Source organism: Syngnathus floridae, chromosome 7 (assembly GCF_059516105.1).
Source record: "Syngnathus floridae isolate MCC-2025c chromosome 7, RoL_Sflo_1.0, whole genome shotgun sequence".
In the NCBI taxonomy this organism is placed as follows: domain Eukaryota; kingdom Metazoa; phylum Chordata; class Actinopteri; order Syngnathiformes; family Syngnathidae; genus Syngnathus; species Syngnathus floridae.
In genome coordinates, this window is record NC_142419.1 from 18,633,605 (window position 1) to 18,658,206 (window position 24,602).

Genomic DNA, 24,602 nt, shown 5'->3' on the forward strand with positions numbered 1-24,602 from the left:
AAACAATATTTAGGCGTGTACATGCATGCACGTTATTTAAAAACTACTATAAGTGTTCTAAAATCAAGATGAGCCAAAGAGAAGCATCATCTCCCCGTTGTTGCATCACGGCGCATCCCTTCATGCAATAAAGTTAGCCGTTAGCTTGGAGAAAAGAAGTGGCGTTTCCGTGAGTGGTTCTTTCTTTGCTTGGCAAATCGTCAATCGACATTCTGGCTTCCATAGTTGACGCCAGGAGGGAGACGCAACACCTTCACTGACCGATCCGTTGATGCACAGTGGGAAGGAAGGAAGGAAGGCAGTTGAGCGATTGCCTCGTTCGCGAACGGGAAAGTCACGATTCGTTCCCTCACTGATCCGTTCTCGCGATGAATGTGGAAATGCAAATCACTCACTCACTCACTCACTCACAGATCCGTTCGTTGGTGAACGGGAAGTGACGTCATTTTCTCCTTCGTTTTGATTTACGGCGCAGTGGCACCAGCTTCAATGCGCATTACCGACACCTACTGGTCACTTTAGGAAGTGATTCGTTCACTCTCGTTCACTGAAAACAGAATCGTTCCCTCACGAGCCAACAGTAACAGCAACATACACATAAACAGAGTATGTGCCGATGCCACAACATGAAATGTCCGATTTGCCACGCATGCACGATTAGCAAGTGGCTGACCAGGCAGGCGCTAACTGACCTGAGGTGCGGCGATCCCGTTTACAATGCGCTCGGTATTTAACGTTGGACAATTTCCCACGGCACAGCTGAACACTGGTCGGGAAACACTGCACTAGACTAAGACACACGTTCGGAGGGCAGGTCAAAGGTTATCAGCTCACTTTGGACGGCTGAATTCAAGCACATGCAAACATGCACATGCGGCCTTCCATGCACAAGTGACTCTTCCATAAGTGCCTTTCAAACTAGGCTTAGGCTTTCAAAGTAGGCTTTGAAGCTAGGGTTAGGGGGTTTTAAAGCTAGGCTTAAGCTTTCAAACTAGGGTTTGGAACTAGGGTTAGGGTTTCAAACTAACCCTCGCTGGGGAATTTTTCACCCACTTATGCATCTGAGGGAAGTTATGGCTTTGCTTAGCTTTTTTTTCTGGGAGGGCATTAAGAAAAAAGATGGATTTATTTCAAGACACGTTATGTGTGTGTGAGATTGTGAGTGTGTGTGTGTGTGTGAGTGTGCATGTGTGTGCGTGCGTGCGTGTGTGTGTATGTGTGTGTGCGCGCATGCGTGGACAGGTGTGTTCTGTTATTGTCATCACGGCGTCTGCAACAGCGCTTTGCCCTCGTGACCGTCACGCCATCTCTCGGATTGCGCACCGTTCCCACCGAGCCTGAGGTCAAAGGTCAGCAGAAGGCGGATGCAAAGAGGAAGCCGGCAGGAGGAAAGGCAAGAAAGAAAAAACACAATGAGGAGGAGGTGACGATGAGCCCAAGCAAAGTCAAGAGCGCTGCTGGGCTCCAAGCCTCACGCTTGCTTTGCGTGTGACGACGACAGGCACATTTCCCCCATCTGAAAATATCAAGAATGTGCGCGAGCTTGGTTGCGAGGGGCCCAACGGAAAGCGGTAGCGAGCATAGCGACTGGCTTGAAATGCTAAGGAGGTGCCAAGAGTAGCGCAGGGCTTGCCAAATGCTAACGGTCGGCACGCTAACGTGACGCAAGCGAGAGAGCCTCGCAAAGACGCACACGTAGGAAGCTTTCGGAGGTGACAAACTCTGTTAAGATAAGCACACGAATGGAAATGTCACGCACACAAAGGGAAGCCGGAAGCGCACATTCGCACGCGGTTGGCAAGCTGGGAAAAGGTTTGGGGCTGGGTTAAAGGTTGCAGAGGGTGACCAAGTGATGACAGGTGCTTGACTGTGTATTTTATGACTCTGTGTGTGTGTGTGTGTGTGTGTGTGTGTGTGTGTGTGTGTGTGTGTGCGCGTGTGTTCTGCTTTCATGTGCACTTCCTCCTTCTCAGGTGTGACATATCCATCACCACTTCATTCTCAAGCACAACATTCCCACGCTCACACACAAGAAGAAAAGAAAGTGCAAGCCACAACAGGAGTCACGGCGGGAAAGCTGGGGCCTACACACACACACACACACGCACACACGTACATTAAGGTACAAACACTGGCGTACGTGTACAGTACCAGGCTGGGGCAACAATACGCAAATTGGTATTGAAATGGAATCAAGGTGTCCTACAAAAACACCCACACATTTTCACTGTGCTCAAAAATGGTCATATGACCTGGAAGCTGCAGGAATAACAACACACGCTAAGTATTTTGAAGAAGTTGCAGTTTGACGGCCAAGAGATAGTGGCCAAACACAAATTCCAAAGTTGACCTCTTACATGTTTGCGAACTTTTAAACAGGAAGTCAAATGACAGACTGGCACGCGCGCGCACACGCACGCACGCACACACACATACACGCACGCAAGCACACACACACAGTTAGTGGAGTTTTATGAGGCAGCTGTTGACCAAAAAGGGCTCTGTGGGAAGCAACAAGTTGACTTAGTAAATGTTTGCAAACTTTTAAACAGGAAGTCGAACACACCCACGCGCCTGCACACACACACACACACACACCGACACGCGTGCAGAGAGTTTGCTTTTGTCATTTATTTAGGAAAATAGATGCGGATTGCATTTGTTAAATAGGAACTATGTACACGTTAACGTAGAAATTAAATAAAACTGTACACACATTGCATGGTCTGAATTTAAGACCCGCCCACTGGCACTACAGACACAATTTTGGTATCAAAAGATAACCATGAAGGCAAAGTGGCATGTCGCGCGCACGTTTTGTCGATCGGCGACGCTCGGTCGTCGGTGGGCGGGCGCACGCACGCACGCACGCACGCACGTTAACGACACGCTCGGCAAGACGGAGGCCCGGATTGGAAAAGTGCAAAGGGTGCGCAACATTCAGTCTTTGGTTTCCTCGAGCTTTTGCGCTCTTGGCCGGCAAAAGCAAAGAAAGGAGGAAAAGCTTTCTTTCATTCCGTCGGCTTCTTCCAAAGAAAAATCCTTTGCCGCGCTGGAGGTCAAACCTGCGGAGGAAAAAGAAGACAAACATGCCAGTGACTGACGTGATGCGGAAGGCCTGCCCATCATCTTCGCTGTGCGTGCGCGTGCGCGAGTCGTGCGAGTCGCAGTTGCGTTGAATTTGTTTTCAAGCACACAGTTGGAGGCCCTCAGTCACCCGTTGTGTACGAGCACCAGGAAACATTGGCCAAAAAACCTCTTTGGTCAAGTTTGTCTTACCTGAAGCGGAATCCGCCATCTTTCATTATCTTTAGCCATCTTTAGGTGCAACGCTCGAGGTGTAAACCTTAAACGCTTTCGCTACTTTTGAAAATCTACTTTCAGTTTGTTGTCTGGTGTTTTTTGCACTTGCATGAACAAAAAGAATGTTTTTTTTCATTTTTAGTTGGACTGATTTTGTTTCTTTAACTCAGGTCAGAGGTGTGTCATTGAAATGATCTATCGGTGGATGGATGGATGGATGGATGGATGGACGGACGGACGGACGGATGGACGGATGGATGGATGGATGGATGGATGGATGGATGGATGGATGGATGGATGGATGGATGGATGGATGGATGGATGTACACACAACCACACACACATTCGTACACATACATCCTTGAAAACCAACAAAGTCATCCCTTATTTGTACCCCCGCCCCCAAATTGTGCAAAAGTCAGAGGTGAGTTTGTGTCTTGCTGGGCCACCACGTTGTTTCCTGTTTGAGTTGGAGAGGAGCCTGTTGAGTGCACACGGGTGCTGACTTGTGAGCGAGCGAGCGAGCGCCCTCCGTTCCTTCCTCCTCCCAAACGCCCAGCTTTTGTGTGTGTACCTCGGTGGCAAAGACGCAGTGTTCCATCTGCTCGGGCAGGGCCAGAACGGGATGGTAGCGCACTTCTGCCAGCAAAGTCGCCGCCGCCGCCGCCGCCGCCTCCTCGCGCTCCACTCTGACAGACAGACAGACAGACAGACAGACGGACAGACGGACGGACAGACGGACAGACGGACAGACAGACACACGGGCAAAGCATTAGATTGCACAACACTAACACCTTCCTGACATTTCACGCCGAGTGATGAGAAAAAGGTACCCGAGCACATTGCCCCTAAACTGAGGGAAGGAATACACAAAGAGTTTGGAAGAAAAAAATAGGCAGACAAAGCTGGCGAGGGTCGGCCGCATGAAGAAAAAAGCCCACCCGTTACGTCTTAGAACAGCCACACAAAGTTGACATTTCAAGGCAGCGTCGGCGAGCGACGTTGCAGAGGCGCGTCGGGCGGAACCGCCCCAGCCGGATGGGGATTTGACACCTGGGTCACCCTCATCTTTGAGCAGCGTCATCGTTACAAAAGTGCTGCAAGCAAACACTGTTGGCTTCTTGAAAATGGCAAACTTTTGTTCACGTGTTCCCCTTCCAATGTTTTCGTTTGGAGTACACCCAACGTCTTTATACAGTTAGCGTTCGAAACAAAAGATTCCATATTTGAAAGTGAAAAATTGGGGGGGGGAATAAAGGTTTAGCATTTTTCAGCCCGGCTTTTCAGGGTAGTGGCGGATGTTTTTCGCCTGCCCCTTTCTTACCTGTCCAACTTGTTGCTGATTTGCTCCACGGCCTGGTTGTAGTCAGTGGCCATTTTGTTTTTGAAGACAATCCCGTGCCTGGCTCCGTCGCCGCTCAGCACCACGTCCTTATTGGACACTTTGACGTGTCCCCTGTCCTCGGCCACCAATCGGTTGTTCACGGCCTCCAGGTTGTTCTTGACCGACGCCGAGGCGGCCGCCAGCTCCCTGCCGCGCCGCAGCTGGCGCGCGACAAAGACGGCGCCCGCCGCCAGGAGGCTCAGCGTCACGGCGGCCAGCGCGCAGGCGGCGGCCAGCGCGGCAGGGAACGCGTCCTCGGAAGGCGGCGGCGGCCCAGCGGGCCAGACCGCGTCCTCGCAGCGCGCCCCCATGAATCCCGGCGGACACTGGCACACGGGCCCCGAGAAGTGGGCAAAGCAGCGGCCGCCGTTGAGGCACGGGAAGCGGTCGCAGGGGCTGGAGCGCAAGGAGCAGTCCTTGCCGCCAAAGCCCAGCGCGCACGTGCACGTGAAGTCGGCCACGCCGTCGGCGCAGGTTCCCGCGTTGCGGCAAGGATTGCTGGCGCAGTCGTCCACGTTGGTCTGGCAGCGGGGGCCGGCGAAACCTGCGCGGCAGCGGCACGCCACCGCGCCTGCCTGGTCGGAGCCCGAGTCCACGCACTCGCCGCCTTGAGGCAAAAGAAAAAACACCTTGGCTTAGCGTGGCAGCCTACCACCGACAGACACAATGGCTTCCAAAGCAGGTGGCCTGCCTGGCTGGCTGGCTGGCTAGCTGGCTGGCTGGCTGGCCGGCTGGCTGGCTGGCCGGCTAGCTGGCTGGCTGGCTGCCTGGCTGGCTGCCTGGCTGGCTGGCTGACTGGCTGGCTGGCTGGCCGCCCGCCTGCCTGCCTACCTGCCTGTCTGCCTGCCTGCCTGCCAAATAATGGAATGGAAAAAACGTCCCCTGAAAGCAAGAACTTCACCATAGGTTGCCTTCGCATGTCATCCATCCTTCAACGCCACCACGTTAGCTTAGCATGTTGTCCTTCAAGAGAACATGACAGACACATTCATTGAGCACGTGATCCTTCGACACCACCTTCAAAACACGTGAGCTTAGCGTGTGTTCCATTGACAACACCCCATGATATTGGAACAACTAACAAGTACTTTAAGCAGAACAAGTAAGCAAAAGGAAAGACACGCCCCCCAAAATACCAGTGTGTTCCAAATGGAGTTATTTTCCTTGTTTTCCAAGGATATCAAAATACGACTTGACTAAAGGATTATGGAAACTAGCCCCCTCGCACCCTGAAATTGGGATTGCAATTGGATTTGCCTGCCTCCACGAGCACGCGCTTGAAATCAAAGCTTCCTGTGTGACTACACAAAGACGACCCTTTTGTTTGCAAGAGATTGTTAAATGTGTCAAAAGTTACAAAACAAAATAAATGAATCACATTCACATTGGAATAGCTTCACCACCACGGTATGTATTCATTTGAAACGGGTACAAATACGCTAGGTTGAAAATGAAGCGCACCCGCAACTAGCGTGCGATCACTTTGCTATTGTATAGTTCACGCTCGACACGTAGCTTACGTCGTCGTCGTCGTCGTCGTCGTCGAAATAAAAAGAAAAAGAAAAGAAAAAGAAAGAAAGAAAAATCAAACCTTAACGTCGTCATATTTTGCAGTGAAGGAACTGAACTTGCAGTTCAAGTTACAACGGTGGTTCTGGCAAAAGTAAGGCAGGCAGGCAGGCAGGCAGGCAGCCAGGCAGGCAGCCAGGCAGGCAGGCAGCCAGGCAGGCGTAAACCGCAGTCGAAGGTCGCGCCTCGCGCAAGCAACATTGCAGCGTGGCTGGGCCGGATGACGGACGGCAGCGTGCCAGCGGCAGCGTGCCGGCGGCGGCAGCAGTGTGCCGGCGGCGGCGGCGGCGGGACTCGCTCCGACGGAATTGCGCTGTGGTGACATTCAACAAGGGCTTTTAATGAACCAATGAATGAATGAATGTCAGCAACAGGAAGCGGCCGCCACCGCCGCCCCCACGCCTGTTTCGATGAAGCCTCTGTGGGCTTCTTGATCTGACCTCCGCGGTGAAAGGGAACAAAACACTGACCCCATCAGGTCAGCGCTCGCTCCACCACCCGCTTGGCCTTTTGGACTTGACACTGACTCCATGCAAATCACTCCATGTTTTGTGTGCATGCCACAAAACGCTTGGTCCGTGGCGGGAAAAGGCCGGACGAGCTGGTTGAGAGCAATTATTGCAATTATTCAAAGCCACACTCTTGTAGAAAGAGATTCAACCGCTGCTTAGCCCAACCGACGCTAATGTGACCGAGCCCAGGAATAAGGACCGAGCGAGCGAGCGAGCGAGCGAGCGAGCGCTTTCCTTTCAACGCTGGCTCAGAGGCGCCGTGATGGCAGCGCGTCCAAGCTAGGCTAAAGTCAGCTACGCTGTCCATTGACCATCTGAGAGACTGCCAGAGGAGGCTGGCTCACTTGTCCTGGCCCATATAGAGCCGCTTTGATTCCAAGGCGTTCCAGGCTGGCCAATAGCGGAGGTCCGCTACATATGAATCCATTTGTTACTGAACAAAAGTCCAGGAATCAATACAACGCCTCTGTTGGCGTGTTTACTCTGCTTGTGCTCGTAAACACGCCGCTGGCCGGGGTCCACGTTTGTGCGGCGGCCTTTCTCGTTTGCTGCTTGTCAGGCGGGAACGTTTTGGAGATTGAGGATAAGATGAACGCGCCCGAAGGGGAGATAACCATCGGCTAATGCGGCCCTTTCACGCTCTTGTTTGGGCCGCGCTGGCGCCGTCCGTCACTTCCTGATTAGCCAGCGCTGCAGTCTTTTTTTAGCTTTAGCTGAAAGTCAGCTGTGTTTTGGCTGCGCTTTAGCCACAGTGCCGCCGAGCCCTCCGGCAAGAATTGTTCCAAAAGAGAGACTAGCAAAAATGACAAGAGCGGCGCGAATGTTGCCAACATCCTTGTTTCCTGCACAGTGTGTGTGTGTGTGGGGGGGGGTTTAGGGGCACAATCCATTTGCCCCCCCGGAATCCTGGATCCAAATCTACACTCAAGATATTGGAAAGCGGAATCGTTATATCGTCATGCATCGGCGGCGTCACTATTCGGAGTCTACTTTTGTCTTTTTTTCACCGTCCGACAAGCTCGAGACGAATGTCGGCCTAGCTTAGTGCGGCGCAATGGAGTTACCGTTAGCACAGGGGTTGCTGCTGCAGCGGTTGGCCTTCATCTCACAGTTGGAGCCGGCGTACCCCGGCGGGCAGCGGCAGGTGTAGCTGCCACCGCCTCCCGACGTGGCCGCCTGGCACACGCCGCGGTTGAAGCACGGCTCGTCGGCGCACGTCAGGACGCCGCCGCCGGTGCCGCAATCGGGGCCGGAGAAGCCCCGAGGACACACGCACACGTAGCCGTCCGACAAATTCTGAAAGCAAACCAAGAAAAAGACTTTTAGCACCAGCACAAGCGCTCAAAAGAGCCACTGTTTCAAAAAGGATACAACCGATTGAAAGGAAAATGGACTCAGATAAGCACATTTGAATTCTTGCTCTCACGTGATGTTTTTGTCACAAAAATGTGTCTGTGTGTGTGTGTGTGTGTGTGTCCCAAAGTAAATCCCTTTTTTTTTGGGTGACTTCCAAATGTTCGGCCAGCTGTCTTTGGCTGGATGGGAGCTCATTCTGTCAGCAGCCCAGACACCACAACCGGCGGCGTGTCTGTGATCTCAGGTGCCCAGATGAGCTAAACGGATGTATCGATGATGTCTTTGGGTGTTGGAGAGCAAGGCGCTGTCGGGGGCCGCCGTCCGCCAACCTAACGTAAAGCACGCACCGAGAACAGCCGAAACATAACAGCGATGGTGGGTCGGCAACCCAAGATGGCTGCCCTCTGGCGACCCAAGATGGCTGCCCCCCCCCCCCGGCTTCAGCTGCCTACACGTTTTCATTTTGCTATTTAAAGTTGGATGTTGTGCGCTTTAACGCGGTTCCAAACAGACATCGAGACTGTCAAAAGACAAATAATGCATTTCAGGATAAGAAAAATGGAGAGGAATTTTCAATTCATTTATTTGGCCTTAAATGTTCCTACGTTGAAAGATGTTGCCTTTTTTTTACTCGTCATGTTGGAACGCTGCTGAGTCAGCCGAAAGAGTTTGGGGACCGGCGACCCATCTGCCTGCTCTTCATCCACTCGATTGTACAAGGCCCGCTCTCGCCTTTTCCAAAAGACAATGGCGTGTGTGTGTGTGTGTGTGTTTATGGAATGGAAAGCAGGCTGGAGCTATTCAGCGCGTTTTGGGTGGACATAGATTTGTTTTGATCTTTGTGATTCTACGAGACACGGGCTGGGCTATGTAAAATGTTACCTTTACAGAATCACTGGGTTGCAATGGCATCCTATCCTATTGTAAAGCACCATCGTAGAGGGCTATAAAAACAAAAATTGATTGATTGGTTGATTGATTGATTGAAGATGACAGGAGTGTGGGCACGTTCTGACGCAAGGCGACCCTGTAACGTGTCATTGTTGCAGCACTGACTTTGCTCTCCCCCAAAAATAGCCAGTAGAAGGCCACGCTGGGCTCAAAACATTGTCACATATATGTGTGTGTGTGTGTGTGTGTGTGTATACTTCAGAACACATACACACAAACATACATATACACACACATGTACATACACACACACACATGTACATATATATATATATATATATGTGTGTGTATATGAGTCTTCCTAAATGATAAAAATATTCATTTTGTCTTAACTTGTGTGTTCTTTGACAACTATGTTTGATGATGGCAAACATTAAAGTGTGCCAAACATGCAAACAAACAAGACTTTGGACGATACAGCCCTGTGCCAGCAAGTTGACTCGTGACTGGTTCAGGGTTTATCAAGATGGACCCAGTTTTGGACCCCCCCCCCCCATTCACCGGTCTAAATGTAGTCTGGCATTGACTGGTGACGAATCCATTGATTGTATAGACGCATGTCCTGGGACGTCAACTGTGGCAACCAGTCCATGGTTTATCTCCGCATGCCCTGACAGGGAGTTGCTGTTGTTGAAAGGGCCTCCATTCGGCCAGTGCAGTTTTGGGTCGGCATCTTCAACAGCGTGTCCTGGCAAATTTGCGCGCCTGCAAGCGAGGTCATCCTTGAGCGTGGGGGCCCACGTCTTCAGCTGCCGTTTTCCTTTCGTGGCAGGCACTGCAGATCAGCGCTCGGTGGGCCGCTCGGGTGCCTCGGTCCTCGGGGAGATCTGGCGGCAACGATGAAGGAGGGTAGCAGAAGAAGCGGCGCGAGTCGGCACCACTGGCGGACGGGACGCAGCCAGGCGGGTCCTTTTGAACACTTTGAGTTTCCTCCGTGCTGTGTTTCAGGTGGTGGGCATCACTTCATTCTGGGCGGAGCCTTGCCTGTGTCCTTGGGGAGAGGTGGCGGCGGCGGCGGCGGCGGCGGCGGCGGGAGACCTCGACGTAAGGGAGTTCACGGTGGCCAACGTCCAAGGAGAAGAGAACAAAGTCAGCATAGGCGGCTTTCAGTTGCTGACGGTGGTCAAGGTGGCATCAGCGAAGGATTGCCGCGAGGCCAGATGGCCGGCCCGTCGGCCGTCTATCGTCATCCGAGACTTGACGTTTCCTGACCTCATCAATCATCGTTGGGGGGAGCCTTTCCTCAAGGCGGTCAATCGTACTTGACGATTCTTTGGAGTGCGACGACTCGGCAAAGGGGCGGCACAGATGGACAATGGGCTGGTCCCGTCCCGTCCCGTCCCGTAACAGCTGGCAGTAGCCTGGAGTGGGTTGCCTGCTCTGGTGTTTGTCTGCACGTGGCCTGATATTGAGCGGCGACCATTCTATCATTTGTCGATACGTAAGCCGACATACGTAGACTGGCCAAAGAGCGGCAAAGTAGCATCATCGTAAAAACGATGAGTACTATTAATTCGGACTTGTTCTGACAAATGCGTACACGAGTTCATTCAAGGAGCTTGCTAGCTAGCACTCATCTAAAAAATGGGGGCCCGCTTGTAAACAAGCGAGGCAAGTGGAAATTGCTTATTTTGGCAAGACCAAGTGTAGAAAAATATGCGGTGCAAGATGTGTTTTGCAAAACGTTCAATGTTTATGTTATGTCTTACGTTTGTTCTATATCAATCCAAAATCAAATAAGATTGATTTTTTTTCATTCTTATTATTCCGAATGCAGTAGCGGCCGGTTGACTACCCACTTACTACAGCTGAAAATGTGACGATGATGGAGAAATAGGAGGTATTGAAGTCATAGTATCCATTGACAAAAATATTCAGCTAAAACCCTTTTTCTCAGTATGACTGCTGTGCGAGATGGCGAAGGGAGGGAGGGAGGGAGGCTGGGAGGGAGGGAGGGAGGGAGGGAGCGCTACATGACAAATTTCCATCGTAGGTGTCATTTGGGAGAACTAGGTGCCAGATTATAGTGCTATATGAACAAAACAAATCAAGGGTTACCAACGCACTGTTTGCTTTGACAAGGAAACTTGAATGGATACATTTGCACTCTTTTTTTGTTTTTAAATAACCAATTTGATACATTTTCTTTGGTCAGAGTGGAACTTACATTTTTACAGTGTTAAAAGTTATTTGATTTGATTCAGTATTTTCTCATTTTGTACCAAAAAGCAAGCGCTCCTTTGAATTATCATGAATTATGATGATTTCAATTATTACCAAAATAATGAGGGTCAACGGTCTACGCTCTGTGATTGGCCGAAGGATATTCAGGACAGAAGGACTGGCAGGCGGACGCGGGCCGGTTGGGCTCACCTTGCAGCTGCCTCCGTTCCTGCAGGGGGCGCTGTCGCACAGGTCGTTCTTGATCTCGCAGTTGTTCCCGCTGAATCCTGGCCTGCAGGCGCAGGTGTAGCTGCCCTGCCCGGTGTTGGTGCACGAGGCGCCGTTGCGGCACGGCTTGTGGTTGGTGCAGTAGTTGAGGTCTGAGGGCGGCAAAAAAAGCCCATCGCTCAGGCGGGCCCGACGGCGACGGCCGGCCGGCCGGCCGGCGGGGTCTTTGCACCGGCACTCACCCTGGTCGCAGTAGAGTCCGCCCCAGCCCTCTTTGCAGTCGCACTGCCACGGCTGCCGGCAGGTCCCGTGCTGGCATCCGGGGTGGCACGTGCACTGGTCGCAGTGCTCGCCCTGCCAGCCCTGACGACACGCGCACTCGCCGGGGGCCTCGCAGAAGCCGTGCTCGGCGCTGCAGCCGGAAGCGCAGATGGCTGGAGGCGAGGAAGGAAGGAAAGAAGGATGGATGGATGGATGGATGGATGGATGGATGGATGGATGGATGGACGGACGGACGGACGGACGGACGGACGGACGGATGGATGGATGGATGGAAGGATGGAAGGATGGGAGGGGGGTGGGAGGGAGCAAAGATGCCAGCAAGTCAGCCAGGGCGTGTGAAAAAATAAACAAGGTCCAAACTGTTGCTGGAACGTGCGCACACACAAGCACACGTGCATCCTCACACAACCCCAATTACACAAACATGCACATGTATAATACTGTATATACTTGCACCCTCATATATATTAACACGCACGCACAAACACCGCAGAGCACTTTTGCATGAACACACACAGTACAAAGTACAAAGTACATACAGATTTACACAAACACATTAGCAGACACTAACGACACCACCACGCACACACACGACATGCACTTGCATGCAGGTGGTCTACGCAACAAAAGTGACACATGCCATCTCTTTTCATGCCCACATTAAGCACGGCACCGCCGGGGGGGGCAATTGTGAGTGTGTGTGTATGGGGGGGGGCGGCGGCGGCATTGTTGGGCTCAGAACAGGCGGCCTTCTCACACACACACACACACACACACACACACACACACACACACACACACACACACACACACACACACACACACACACACACACACACACACACACACACACACACAAATACAATTGGAAAAAAGTTGGAGAAAATGAAGCGAGGGAAGCAAAGGAGAGAATGGCCAAAGCTGGGAAAAGAAGTCAAAGTGAGCGGCGGACTCACGCCGAGCGCAGTACTGGCCCGCCCAGCCGTCCAGGCACTGGCGCTGGCCGTCGCGCCGGCAAGTGTAGTGTCCAAAGGTGTCGTTTCGGGGCCGGCAAAAAGAGGCGCAGGCGTCGCCGTGATAGTGCTGGTCGCACACGGCGCGGTACGCGTAATGCACGCGGCTGCCGCGCTCGCCAAAGTGGACGTCCTGTAACCAATCCTCGCCTACACGCAGCTGCCGTCGTGTCGCCAGGCGGCTGATCAGGTTGTTCTGGTTCTCTGAGGCAAAAGAAAAAGGGGGGCACACGCAGCCAAGGTGTCAACTTTGAGGACTTCAAGGCGAGCGGACTGAGGCACGAGTTAACTGAGCTCCGTTCTTGGGCCTCGTTCACGAGGAATCCCAAATAAGGTGCACAGTACAAGTCCGCCCCGTCGCCATTTGTGCATTTGGGGGGAGGGGAGGGGAGGGGAGCCAGGCCCTGTCGTCTGCTGAAAACGCACCTAGATTGGTGCTCAGTGGACCATCCCGAGCGAGGCTCTAGTGAGGAGCCTTCGTGTTGTCTAATGCAAAAGCAGTGCTTTGCCGCCACCCTGTGGCATCTACAGGCAACCGCATGGCGCTATGGAGAGATTTATAGAACGGTTGCTCGCCCCCCACCCCCAGATTGAGGCACAAGACAACCTGACGGCTGCTTGAGGCAGGCACGAAACGTAGACGTACAGCCAAGCCCACTTGTGGGGGTGCATGGTGACAACCTAAGTCACGTCATCGATGCACAACCTCAACCGGTGGCCCTTGCACAGAAGCCAAATTCAAAATGATGCAGCAAATTGTTCTCCAGAAAACACCTTGAACACGCTTGACATAAAATTCTATGTTCCACTTTCTCCAACTCCAGGTGCTGTTTTAGGCCCCAGACAACAATATGCAGCAAAAAAAAAAGGGTTCGATAGCACTGCAATGCCTATTGATGCCGCAAGATGGTGCCACAGGGTTCATTTGCTTTAAGCGCAGCTCTTTGGGTTCCAATGGGAAATGACTTCAAAGATGGGGGGGTGGGGCATGAGCTGCAATTGGTGAATACGCCACTTTGAGTGAGTGAAGGCGCCGCTCGGTGTAGAAACTGAGGTACTGCAGCAGAGTTGTACCTGCGGAGTCGAGTTCGGAAGACTCGGCAGTCCAGGCCTCCAAGATCAGAGAGAAAGTTCCCTGGAGGAAAGCAAAACGTCCATGAACAAAGCAGTGGATTGGGGGGGGGGGGTCGGCGGGGGCCTACTTACAGGCCACTTGAAGTGGAAGGGCACCCGAAGGGGATCGCTCCCGCCGATGGAGCCCGGGTCAGTGGCCAGGATCTCGGTGAGCGCGGTCCCGTACGTGCAGGGCGGCTTGGGGTCGATGACGTCCTGTGCATGCTTGAGGCACACCCGGAAGAAGAGGTGGCACACGCGCGACGGCGTTCGGCACAGCGGCGCGCTCGTGCCCGTGCCCGTGCGCGTCAGCGACTCGATCTTCAGTTCGAACACGCCGGACGACTCCGTCTGCAGGTTGACATGCACCATCCATGACGTCATTGGGACAAAAACGAGGGCACGGACGCGAACCAAAGAGACAAAGTGGGGCTCAATCACGGCAATGCAAACGCACAAAAACGGTCGATTCTTTCTTGGAAAAAAGTTACCGTCTAAAATGTCGTTCAAAATAGAAAGGCGGTCGACGTTCAAAAAATGAAAGCCCGTCTGAAAATGATCATTAATATTACTGCTGCGAGACAGCAATTACGTCAAGACGTTGAAGACATTCAGCTCTTGCTTTTTCTTTCGTGATGTTATCTAACTTAGCGGGAAACGCGCACACACGACAAGAAGTAGGAGCAAGCCACATACAAGTTTAACAAGTCTGAATTCACGAATGATTCGTGAAGCAATTCAAAGAAGAAAGTCAAAGGTCGCGCGCCCGTGTGCGTAAAAGCGCTCGAGGGCGTCGGAGGAGAGTCGCGTCAAGAAGTCAACACGAGTCACGTCAGGGCGACGAAGCGAAAGTAGACAAGTGGAGTCGATTCGAGCAAAGTAAAGCAAAGTACTGACGGTGAGCGCTCGCATTAGGATGACGAGCAGAGCGGCCAGCAGGCAGCGCGCCATGGCGCCTCCGAGCTGCATCCAGAAGTTACCAACACCAAAGTCCAAAACGTGCGTAGCACAGCGACGGCAGGCAGGCAGGCAGGCGGCCGGCCGGGCAGGCAGGCAGGCAGACAGGCAGGCAGGCAGGCAGGCAGGCAGCCAGGTAGGTGGGTAGGTAGGTAGGTAGCTAGGTAGCTAGGTAGGTAGGTAGGTGAGGTAGGTAGGCAGCCGCGCTCTCGACGACAGTCAAAGAGACGAGCGCGAGCGCAGCGGCAGTGGCAGCGCCAGGTAGGAAGGTTGAAAACTGAAGACTGGAGTGCCGGCCCGGAGGGACTTTTTTTTTATAGCAGTGGCGGGGTAGGAGGAGGAGGAGGAGGAGGAGGAGGAAGGAAGACGGGTAGGTGGGGAAAAGGGCCGAGAGGGAAGCGGGAGGGAGGGCGCGTCCACTGCAAGAAATGTCGCTTGCTCGCCCGAAGGCTAAAAATGATATTTGTCAAATCGAAAGTGCTTTCTGGTTAATCAATTGCCAGCGGGACGCAACGTGACTTCCGGCACAACACAACACAACAAAACAATGGGCATAGCCACGTGACATCCCTCTCTCTTTGCGCTTGCGAGCTCCATCAACACACTGGACAACTTCTCCAGCCATTCGTGCACGTAACGCGTACGAGTCGACGTGACGTGATTCACATTTATATCCGAATCATGAGTGTGTTCTTCAAGTCTGCGCCGAGAGCACACACAGGGACGACCGCACGCACACGCACACGCACATCAAATCATCGAGTGAAACCTACAGTGGACGCCATGACGTCGATGACGGTGTGCACATTTTAGGGGCGGGCAAAAGGACTGACGTCACTGCCGAAGAGCGCTGGCACCTGGCTGGCCGCGCCCCACTTTTTTTCGCCCTAATGAGGGAAGCGCGTGCCTCGAATACTACCAGACACGCACCAGGCACGCTCCCGCGTCAGTGTGTGAGCGCGTGAGCGTTTACGCATAGTAAACAAACCTAATACACAACCATCCATTTGAAAGCGCCCCGTGAAGACGCGCGTGCACGCCGCATCAGGAAGCGCAAGCCCGGCAAAATGGATGCGCGCCATCTGCCCATTGATCACCCGAGCCCGTCGGGGGGCAGGATGGGCTCTCGCCACGCGCCCTTTTGTTCGCGTGTGAGAGCAAGTGGCTCGCGTGAAGGAAGGTGTCAACTCCACCAAGGCAAGCGGCGTGCATGCGTACGTGTGAAGGCCTCGTGTCGCTTTGAGGATGGGGGTGCGGGAGGGTTAGGGAGCGGGGCAGCCCCGCCCCGCCCCGCCTCGCCCCCCTTATTCCCACCTTTTCCTCCCGGCGGGGTGCCGTGGTGGGAACGTCTGCTGAGGTGCGACCACGCGTGACGAGTCATAAATGTCAGGTGCGAAATCGACACCCGCGCGCGCATGCAGGGGACCAACAAACGCACGGCAATCACTTTTTGGTTGGTAATCTTGTCTGTCAATCAAGAGCAGGCGAAGAAAGACAAGCAAGCGCTGGTGAACTTGTCAACTCGACTAAGTGTTGACATTACGACGCGACGCGACGCGACGCTTTTTGAAAGCTGCGCGGTCGGCATCAGTGGCCATTGAAATGTAAACGTGCGCCAAACTTGACACCGAGCTCATTTGGCTCTATTCAAATTCAAACATCAAATGTGCTGAAAGCGCATCATCTTCCATCGCAAACTTAACACTTCATTTGCTCAAATGCACAACAAATTCTAGCGAAATGTGACCAAATGTTGATACCTTCCTTGCCTTGCCGGTGCCAGACGACCGATCGTCGTGAGGAGGACGACGGAGAACGAGGCGAAGAGAGAGGAGAGCGGGATGCGTGTTGCGAGGGAAGAAACCCTGCTTGCTGCCGCCGCCGACGGAGCCCAACGCATTCGTGCGTGCGTGCGTGCGTGCGTGCGTGCGTGGGAGAAGGACGACGCGCGCCGCTGAAAGGACAATAGAACGGGACTTGGACTTTTGCAAACGGGCTTGACATCGCACTGAGTTGAGCACCCGAAGATGTTGGCTTTGGAAAATAGCAAAACCATTTGAAAGACTCGAGCAAATTGCCAAGTGTGAAAGCGTGGAGGTGTCACTTTTTTTTCGGTCGCTCCAGTTTGTCACCAGCATGACAAGTGTGTGCGTGTGGGAGGGAGGGAGGGAGGGAGGGGGGTCAAATGGTCCTCAGTCATAAAGTGTTCCCGTGTTCACACGCTTAACACGCACCGAGGATCACAATCAAGCGATCAAGTGGCAGCGAGGCTCCTTCTTTTCAAAACTTCTGAAAAGCTCCAAATGGCTTCAACTGCTCGTCGAGCCAAGAATGAGCTTTGAAATGTCCGCACGCGTTCTCACGCATCAATTGGGACGCTCAGTGAGAATCTTGACGCCCCCCCCCCCCCAAGCCGGAGAACAGGCAATGCAAACGTGTCGACTCCAGAAAGGTACGGTGACTTCCTTGCCAGGATGACGATGAGCAAATCTGTCGTTGGCTAAATGCTAAAACCATGGCACTTTATACCCACGAGCTGATTTTTTTTTTGGAACGAATGCGTGAGTGCAAAACCAAAAAGCAAGTGTTTTGTTTAGCACTTGGCCAACATTCAACCCAAAAAAACGGAGGCATTGTTCATTTGTATTTTTTTTATGTCTCCTTTGATCATAATAGAGGTCTGCATGTTGGCAAGTCAACGAGTTTGCCATTGAAAGAGGATGATTGGCAGCTGCACACTCGCGTCCATTTCCTTTGGACACGCAAAAATCCAACGTGACGCTCCTTGTCCAACTTGAGCAAAAGCAGAAAGCCATGTCGTGACATCATCGCTTACGAGCTGAACGCAGCCAGATGATCAAAGCGCTTCGACATTCTTTCGCCTTTAACGACATTCTTTGCACCAAACTACACGGCTGTAAAAGAAGCACAAGCGCAACTCCTACGGTGCCGCTGCGCGAGAATAGCGGCTGACAAAACTTTACGGCCCGAAGAGCCAGCGGGACGTACGTACGTACGCACGCCTTGGGTCCCGCGGGATTCCGGGTCGGGCTGCACCATCCTGCCTGAAGCCCGCCCGCCGCAAATCTGCAACGCCTTGTGCCACTGCAAATTAAGAACAGAAGGGAACCGACCCAACCCAATGACCATGACATGGAACATATTTGGACAAAAGAAGATTCAGCAAATGTTGACGTGAGGCTTCTGGCCAGACTTGACCAAATGACAACATCAAAAGTTCCCATGCAAAAAAATAAATAAAAATGACCTTGGAGTTTGTTACTCACTGTCTTTTTAAATGGATGTCATGTACGAAGTACAAATAAGTGACAGAAACTAAGCGGACACACGAAGATGATGCGTCAAGTCGGTGTACAGAGAAAAGTTCATAAATAAGAATAATACAAAAAAAAAAAATTGTGACGACAGACAACAAGCGCCTCCCTCCGCCCCGGTGTCAGCCACCATCTTTGTGTGGATGGATCGTTTGTCTTTCTTGATGATTTGGCAGAGCTCTGAAGGAGGGGCCAAGTTGGGAGCCCCGCCGATCTGATCCGATCGGACGCTTGGTTCCCTGGAAGGGGTGGGGCGGGGCGGGGCCGGCCAGCAAAAGCTGCGGTGGCTCCACAAAAAGCGTCTGATTGGAGGCCGCCGATGTCCGCTCACGCGCTGGCGAGCGAGCGAGCGCTCACTGCTGCTTGGACCGCCAAAAGCGCGAAGCGATGGAGCCCAGAGACACGCCCGCTTTCTTCTGCTGCGACCATTCGCCGACACGCTGCTCCTCCTCCTGCACACGCGCACGCAAAATGTTGGGAAGGAGAAGAGGGAGGGTTCGGGTGGCTTCCTCCTCTCCGCCGCCACTCAGCCCACCTGCGCCAGCTGCGCCTGTCTGCGCTTGAAAGCGTCGATGGGGTCGTCCTCGGCGGCGTAGTTCTCCAGCACCGAGCGCACGTCCTCCACGCCGCTCAGAGCGATGGCTGCCGGACGGAGAGCAAAAGCGGTCAGGTGCTAGCGAACCGCCGGCTCTCGGCGGCATGCGCTCTTACTCTTGAGGAAGTTGGCCAGGTCGTAGAGCGTGCGGTCGTCCGAGTTGCCGTCCCACTTCTTGAGCGCCACCCCGTTGAAGGGCTGCAGGCTGAAGGCTTCGCGCTTGCAGTCCACCACGATCACCTTGCTGCCGTCGCGGTTCAAGCACGACACGTCCTGAACATTGGCAGATATGCGCATCAGCGCCTTTTCAATCCGGGGTGGCCTTTCCCCGCCTAACCCGGGCTTGCAGCGGGAAGGCCAAAAGAACCGTTTTTGGGAAGGAAAAACGCACTAAGAGGGGCCGGCGGACGATTTACGGCGGCTCTCGTTGACCTCGCAGACAATCGCTGAGCGCGGCGCTTCGAGCGGAAACGGCCCAAGAAGAGCGCAGTTCATCGGCGCAGCAAACAATAGCAGGATGTGGCGCCCATCGCGTTGAAGACGGCCCGGCGGGGGCACCGCTCGCAAAATAGAAAAGGCCGTGCACGCACCTTGACGTGATGTCCTTCCATGTAGCGCGTGGCGTCTCGAAAGAGGCGATACAGGACGAAGCCCTGCGGGTCGATGCCGTCGATCAAAGGGTACGCCGTCTGCCATGGTTGGAGCACATCGGCCAGTCGATCGAGTTGAAATGAGAGCCGTCGAAAAGCCAATGTCTCACCATGCCCGTCTCTGCGGTGAAGATGATGATCTCGTAGAGCGGCGCCAGCTGCTGGAACAGGTAGTCGATGCCTGGACGTTTCTTGAAGCGCCACCCGGTGGCCAGCTGGAAGCACACACACCCCATGACTTTGTGTGTTTGTGCGTGTGTGCACGCCAGGAGAAAGGTGGAAAGGGCCACAGCTCCACGCGTGTGTGCACCCCAAATGAGGCACAATGACAAAAAAGCCATTGGACCCCCACAAGAGTGAGGCTGGGTGCATTGGAGTGGACCCAACTGAACGACGGGCTAGAAAAATGGAAGTCAACCAAAACGGCGGCGACGGTGTCTAACCGGACGGGAGCGAGCCGGCGTCTACAGGGCGAGAGCGAAACCAAAGCGGAAGGGAGCTAAAGAGAGCGCGGCCGTACCGACCACTCCGGGTGCAGCAGCACGTCGGTGAGCTCCAGGACCAGCGTGTACGGAGGTTGGTAGTACGGCTCCTTCACTGGGTCCGGCAGCAATTTGGGGCTGGTGGGCTCGATGATCATCTGACGGCCGGACGGAATCAAAGTCTGAGGACCTCGGCCACGGAGGTCGGCGGCCCACCCACCTGTCTGTAGTCCTGAAAGTACTTGACGGTTCTCTTGAGCTGCTGGACCACCAGAGGCTCTGAAAGAGACAGCGGTTTTGGAATAATTGGGATTGGACATCACTGCAAATAATGCGTCTGGCTGCCACGGTCGCACTCGCTCAAGCCGTAACCATCTGCGGCGCCCGCCGCACGGGACACACCAGCGCCCTCAACCAAACGGGAGCCACGCGTATTGGAGCGGGTTTCTTAGCGCCTTGATATTTCTCAAAAAGGCTCTGTTTATTTATGACGTGTGATTTTTTATGGCGGTCAAGTTAAAGATTTAGAAAAAGAAAAAAAAAAGCTCACCGGTTATTGTGTAATCAAGTGAAACGTGATAGAGGCAGCGATGGAGAGAAAAACAAAGCAAAGACGGAAACGAGGGAGGGAGGGAGGGAGGGACGGTTGGCTGGCTGGCTAGCGAGAGGGAAGATGAATGAAGGATGATAAACAGAAGGAATGCAAGTGGGAGGGGCTGAGGTGAGAGAGAGCGGGGCGACAGGCGCTTAAGCCCCACCCATGTGCACTGGCACACGGGCTGAGGAAGGGGCTGGTTGGCTGGCTTCCCAGGCAGACCAGAGCAGAGCAGAGCTAAGGAAGCAAAAAAGGCTTGGAAAGCCGCAAAGGGGGCGAGCACGCCATCGCTGCGCTCGGGCGCCATCTGTCGCCAACTCGGCCCTCCTTTGCAGTGCATGTCAAGAAATGATGCACGCACGCGCACACATTTGCGTGCGCGCATCATTTTCTTTTTTTTTGGGATTCAATGTTTTACCAGGTAAGTCAATTGAGAACACTTGCTCATTTACAATGGCGACCTGGAGGCAAAGTGTGTCAAGTGTCTTGCCCAAGGACACAACGACACGTGACTGTGACAGAGCTGGGATGGAACCGCCAACCCTCCGGTTACTCAACCACCCGCTCTACTGCCTGAGCCGCAGCCGCCACATGTTTATGTTGCCCACATGACTAAGTGAAAACACACGGCAGGAATGTTCTGGAGGGAACAACAAGTTGAGTGCGCTGATGCAAACACATGCACGCGCACACGCGCGCACACACACACACACACACACACACACACACAGACACACAAACAGTGGGCTTTTTTCACTCCGCGTCTGGCCAACCGCATTTGGGAGCGCGGCAGAAGATTTTCACACTCACCTCGGTCAAACTCATCGGGAACCTGTGAGACAGGGGAAGGACACAAGCATTAGGAAAAAATCTGGACAGAACTCTTTTTCAAAATGTCTGACATAGAAGGTATGCACGTGGGCCTTTTTGGCAAATGGCTGCAGAAGCATGTCCAAATTGGCTTCCCTTGAGAATGCAAACCGGGGCAGGTTCTCAGCTTTGTTGTTGCTCTGTCAACAACCGCACGCAAAGTAGAAAGAAAAAAAGAAAAAAAAAAAGAGGCGAAGAGGCGCGAGCCAGGCCATTTAGCCGTCGTCGGCACCTCCGCGACGCCCATCCCGCCGGCCCCCGTCTTTGGCACGTCGGGAGGGAGAATGAGCTCTCCTCACGTCATTAGCGGTCCGACGGAGCGAGCCCGACCCGCGCGCCCTGCGCAAAGACACCAGCGAGTCCAATTTGGGCTCACGCGGGACGTCGACGGGCCGGCTGAGAAATTGTCGACAAACGCAAACAACTTTGACTGGATGGTGCAAGCCGCGTCAAGCTGGCGTAAAGCCGGCACAAAGCTGGAGTAAGGCCGGCACAAAGCTGCCGTGAAGCCGCCACAAAGCTGGAGTAAGGACGGCGCAAAGCTGGCACAAAGCTGGAGTAAGGCCGGGACAACGCTGGCGTGAAGCCGGCACGCTCCGTCCCGGGCTGGGCGGCATCGCTCCCAACCCGAGAGGGAAGGATTGCGGCAATAGGGACAGCGGGAGAGAGCGCTTCCCAGTTCAGAGTGCGGACGGCGCTTCCAGTTTACTGCCGCAACCTTTGAAGCGGCAAATGGCACCGACACGCAGGTGAGATAAGTGTGCGCCGTCCGCGCTCGCTCGCTCGTTCGCTCGCTCGCTCACGTGCGACACGTGCCGGAAGTGTGCCGAGGATGGGAAAACAATTGGCGTGAAAAAGCCACATGACGGCAATGAAATCAGATTTTCTGAGAAAGTCCAACAAGTGCATCATCCTATTTTTTCTTCAGGAATCTTGATGAGACGCGGCGACGCCCAAGACAAGATGCGGCATTTTGACCAAGGCCCGCCCGGCCACCGTTGAAAGGTTTCCCGCCGTGGCAGCTTGAAAGCCGAGCAGGAAGCGTCCAGGGGGGGGTGCGCCGTGGAGGGTGCGACAAGTGTGCCCTTTGAAGAGCAGTGACGCAATCAGGATAGTCGGGCTCTTTGATGCCTCCCGGCCCGACAGACGCGCCAATAAAAGTCCAGTCACAGCAATAAAAGGTGTCGCCGCCGCCGCCGCCACCGCCGCCGCCACGCGTCCGCTTTGTTTTTACTTGCTAACTTTTTGGTCAACTTCCCAAGTGGTGCGCAAAACCTACCCATTTTCCTTGTTCGTCCACCGAATTGGACCCTGGAAAGGAAGAAAAGGGAAGGCGTAAATGCGTGAAGTGCAAGCCAGTTGGGCGGGCCGCCATTCAATATGGCTTTGTGGCAGCCCAATGGTCGAGCGTCCTGGCGAGTGAGACGGCGCCGCCTATTTTCTGGCGGAACACGAGCCGCCCGAAAACAGATTCCCTTGCGACTTATCGACCCCGCCGGCGCTTTTCGTGCTTTCGACATAGGTGAGCGACGGAGCGCCTTTAGCGTCGGCACAAACGAGTCGAGGAGGCTCACCAAAAACGTAGACGACGGTGACGGCGCCGCCCAGGCCCATCAGTCCCGCCAACCTCAGTGCCATCTTCTTGGCATAGGCGGTGTTCTCCTTCTGCTTCTGCTTCTCTTCACCGGCCGCCCGCTCGCCGGCCGCGGCTTCGGCGCCCTCTGCGGGAGGAGGCTGGCCCTGCGTGGCGACACCGCAAATCCTTTCATGGGCGGAGCGTGGGGACATCTTGGATTGATCATGCGCGGCGGAAAAGGAATCAACCCGACTCGAATCGTCGCGTGCTTCCGATTGATACTCGGCGTAAGATACAAAGTACAGCGACAGCTGATCAATGATCAAATCCGTCAATCGTTATTTGGATGAACTGAGATTTTGTTCGCTTTCAACTGTATTTTTCAACAAAGGTATGGCAACTTTTTCAACTTTAAAATGAACAAATGGTCTTTTTCGAATTAATGCCCCCAAAAAGAGAGGGTTAACAAAAGCGATTTTCTCTGACCCAGTTGAACGTCACGTGCGCCGAATGGGCAACAAGTCCAGACGACCAATGCAGACCTCCTTGGAAGCAAAAGCTCCATTGGATTGTCAAGGTTTGCTTGATGGTGACGGTCCAACACCAAATGTCAAACGAGCGTGCGGTCGCCTGTGCGGCTTGGTAAATGATTTGGCTCTCCTCTCCTCTCCTCTCCTCTCCTCTCCTCTCCTCTCCTCTCCTCTCCTCTCCTCTCCTCTCCTCTCCTCTGCTCTGCTCTGCACTGCCCTGCTCCTGACCTTCACGCGGGTCACTCATGCGGGTGCTAAGGCAACATACGCAAGGACCTCCGCGCATCACATGACGTTCGTTGTAATGTCTGTCGTCATTCCGCCACAGCCATGAACCTTACCTTTGCGTCAAGTGACAGCACTAGCCCGCTAGCATGCTAAGAGTCGCTAAGCCCGCTCCGTCGAGGGTTCGTTCGTTCATTCAAACGCGTGAAAAGGTGATATAAGCTACCGACGGTTTGGACGGCACAGCCAACGCGCCTCACCTGACTCTGCTGTCGGAGCCGCTCCTGGAGAATCGCCTGGGCCAGACCTGTCGTACCGCCATGCCCGGCCGGCTGTTTGTCCGTGGACAGTGTGCGTGCGACGTCCGCCGCGGCGCTCCGAAAACTGAAGAGGCCCCGGCTCGCTCGCACACACATGGGGAAGACACACGTAGCCGACATCTTGGATGACAGTTACCCACCAGCGCCGCGAACGTCCTCCTTACTTCCGTCGCAAAGGAAAAGGACAAATACACACGATTGGCTGCGGTTGTGAGTGACGGGCGTCACAACCTCTCAGCGAGGGCAGAGCGCTCAAGGGGGAGGGGGGAGGGGGGCGTCAAATGGGCGCGCCTTGCTTTACTGGCCAATCAGAAGCAAGAAGGAGCTTGCCCTTCCGTGACGACACAATTTGGCCATGTTGGTTGAGAGCATATCCCCAAAGTTATTACAATGTTGCTTAACTTTGCATACTTATTATTATTATGACTATAATACAGCAATACATTGATATTATGATCAAACACCAATTTCTGTGACGGGACTATTTATTCCTTCCTGACGGTCTGATTGTCAATCCGAAATAAAAACAGAAATGTTCCTCTCAAGCAGATGATTGGTTTCTTAAAGTGACACGAACAAAACCAACTGCTCGT

The 24,602-nt window shown here is 53.7% G+C and overlaps 2 protein-coding genes and 1 long non-coding RNA gene across 5 annotated transcripts; 1 reads left to right on the top strand and 2 right to left on the bottom strand.

Annotated features, from left to right (window-relative positions):
* Positions 1-2,609: 2,609 nt before the first annotated feature.
* dlc (deltaC) lies at positions 2,610-15,709 on the bottom strand. 3 transcript variants are annotated; one of them, XM_088381782.1, is made up of 10 exons: positions 15,605-15,709; positions 13,968-14,225; positions 13,836-13,896; positions 12,705-12,965; positions 11,709-11,900; positions 11,449-11,618; positions 7,833-8,064; positions 4,628-5,294; positions 3,878-3,992; positions 2,610-3,065 (listed from the first exon to the last, which is right to left on the bottom strand). In XM_088381782.1, the coding sequence occupies exons 1-10, from the start codon at positions 15,614-15,616 to the stop codon at positions 3,060-3,062; spliced, it is 1,974 nt and encodes a 657-aa protein (XP_088237908.1). In that variant the 5' UTR covers positions 15,617-15,709; the 3' UTR covers positions 2,610-3,059. The 3 variants fall into 3 exon arrangements, with proteins under 3 accessions (XP_088237908.1, XP_088237907.1, XP_088237909.1); XM_088381781.1 differs by lacking the exon at positions 15,605-15,709 and adding an exon at positions 14,772-15,484; XM_088381783.1 differs by lacking the exons at positions 12,705-12,965; positions 15,605-15,709 and adding an exon at positions 14,772-15,494.
* On the top strand, positions 15,260-18,113 carry LOC148395849 (uncharacterized). The gene is made up of 3 exons (XR_015859614.1): positions 15,260-16,221; positions 16,615-17,283; positions 17,508-18,113. It is a non-coding gene; the product is annotated as an uncharacterized LOC148395849 (long non-coding RNA).
* On the bottom strand, positions 18,106-24,185 carry timm50 (translocase of inner mitochondrial membrane 50 homolog (S. cerevisiae)). The gene is made up of 11 exons (XM_088381803.1): positions 23,950-24,185; positions 22,933-23,098; positions 22,638-22,669; positions 21,299-21,320; positions 20,114-20,172; positions 19,932-20,051; positions 19,522-19,626; positions 19,352-19,450; positions 18,878-19,034; positions 18,702-18,808; positions 18,106-18,618 (listed from the first exon to the last, which is right to left on the bottom strand). The coding sequence occupies exons 1-11, from the start codon at positions 24,127-24,129 to the stop codon at positions 18,520-18,522; spliced, it is 1,146 nt and encodes a 381-aa protein (XP_088237929.1). The 5' UTR covers positions 24,130-24,185; the 3' UTR covers positions 18,106-18,519.
* Between the last annotated feature and the right edge of the window lie 417 nt (positions 24,186-24,602).